At 36.3% G+C, this 2,084-nt stretch overlaps 1 protein-coding gene across 1 annotated transcript; it reads right to left on the reverse strand.

Annotated features, from left to right (window-relative positions):
• Positions 1-1,068: 1,068 nt before the first annotated feature.
• On the reverse strand, positions 1,069-1,461 carry LOC149260910 (uncharacterized). The gene has a single exon (XM_089461482.1). It carries the CDS (start codon positions 1,459-1,461, stop codon positions 1,069-1,071), a length of 393 nt encoding a protein of 130 aa, XP_089317608.1.
• Between the last annotated feature and the right edge of the window lie 623 nt (positions 1,462-2,084).

The following is a 2,084-nucleotide window of genomic DNA, read 5'->3' on the forward strand; positions in this document are numbered from 1 at the left end:
TTATTTTCTTGAGAATGAGGTGTCTTTTACCCTCTATGTAATATTTTGTAATAATTTTTACTTCAGACAGTTAGGAGATGGTTTAAGTAGTTTGACAGTTTTGGTGATTACCAACTATCTCATAATGTATAAGAAGAGGAAAAATTACAAAGAAATGGTTCTAACTTTGGAGAACCTAGAGAGTAGGCCACTATATTCCTGATACAACTATTGATTAATGAAAGAATCAGAAGTTTTCCATACATTGTTGGGTATGATTTTGTGACTTCTCTGTTATGTGTCATCAAATGTTTTCTTCCTTTAAGTATGGTAATGAAGTTGCAGGTCTTTATTTGCTTATGTAAATGAAGTTAAAATCCCTTAAAAGAGTGCTCCTATACTTGAAGTTCCTACCTCTGCAATTCTTCTAAGTTATAGATAGTAGTTTCTGTGTAAGACACCATATTATCTTTAACTTCTCCAAGTGTCACATATAGTAGATTCTGTGTAAAATAGCATATTGTCTATGAATTCTTCAAGCCTTTTTCATTCATCATTTATGTTCAACAATGAAATGGAATTCTGAGATTTTCATGTCACCTAAGTATTTAGTGTTTTAAAACCAAGTCTTTTAGGTCCTTCATTTGAGAATATAACATACAATTAAGTGACAAACAAGTGACAACAATTATAAACATTAAGGTCTTAAGCACAATTTCTACACAGCTAGGAAATTGGTTTCTTAAGGGACAACACTCTCATCCTTTTTCTCATGAATAAGAACCAACATTTTCTAGAGAAATCATCAATAAAAATTACATAGTACTTATGTTTTGTTCTGGAGGTTGTAGAAAAGGGTCCACAAACATCAGCGTGTACTCGCTCCAAGATTGCATCTACTCTTCTATCTTGTCTATGGAAGGTGGCTTTGACATATTTCCCCAATGTGCAATCCTTGCGGACATTCTGTTGCTCAAGGGAACCTTTAGGGAGACTGGTGGTAGATTACTGCATGATTTTTAAGGCACCATGTTGTAGATGACCCAATCTCTTGTGCCAAAGTTCTCCAACACCTCTGCTTTACACTTTTTATGCGTTGTTTCTCATTGCAACACAATCTCCCACCTCAATTTTGTATAGGTTCTTCACTGCAACTACAATTTGTTTCACTTTCCCAGTAGCTATGTGTCTCAGAAAAGCTTTCCCTTTATTGAAAATAACACCATAGCCTTTATCCTCCAATACTACTACAAAGAACATGTTCTTCTTCAGCCGAGGTACAAACATAACATCTTTGAGGCGAAGAGGGGAGGCTTTCTCCCTATCAAAGTTGACAATACCAATTCTTGTAGCATTGTACCTCCCATCATCCCCTAATTCAATATGCATATGGATATCCTTCTCCTCTAGGTTACTGAATAATTCCTTCAACCCTGTCATATGGAATGAGGCACCGAAATCAAGGTACCACATAATCCCCATAATAGTGTTGGTCATGCATGGTATTAGGGTGAAGTTTAATTCGAATTGTTAAGCCAGTATTTTACCTCGTACTCCTCCTAAAGGCTTCTTGTTAGAATTCTTGTGCAAACATTTTGTTGCATAGTGCCCGTATTCGTGGCAGTGGAAACATTTTATCTTGCTCAAGTCTTTCTTCTTGCCATTATTTTGGTTGGATTTAGGTTTTCTTTGGGCCTTCTTTCCTTTCCCCTTCTCCCCCTTCCAAACAAAGGAAAATTTCTCTTCATCCTCTGCTCTGGATAATACTCCATCTCTGGAATTTCTCTTGAACTCTTCTTGAACCAAATCGGACCACAATCGTTCCCAATTTGGTAATTTTTCCCTTCCATTCATAGAATCTTAGTAGCTGTGCCGGAATTTTTGAAGGCCTAGAAGAGCTCGGATCACCATATAATCTTTTGCTACATTCACCCCAACCCCTCCAAGCTCATCTCAAACTTGAGTGAATTTGGAGAGATATTATGGAATGGTATCATTTTTTTGCATCCTAATGTTTCGAAGTTTGTCTTTCAGGGGAAATTTTGTATGGTCATTGCTATTTTGAAATAGCTCAATCAGTGTATTACACATAGAAAATGGTGTTT

The sequence above is a fragment of the Pinus tabuliformis genome, chromosome 6 (assembly GCF_031772625.1).
Source record: "Pinus tabuliformis cultivar Carrire ecotype Pingquan chromosome 6, CPIR1, whole genome shotgun sequence".
NCBI classification, from domain to species: Eukaryota; Viridiplantae; Streptophyta; class Pinopsida; order Pinales; family Pinaceae; genus Pinus; species Pinus tabuliformis.

Bases quoted from the DNA above. Each gene is read 5' to 3' on its own strand.
- LOC149260910 (XM_089461482.1), bottom strand. From the start codon at position 1,461: ATGGGGATTATGTGGTACCTTGATTTCGGTGCCTCATTCCATATGACA.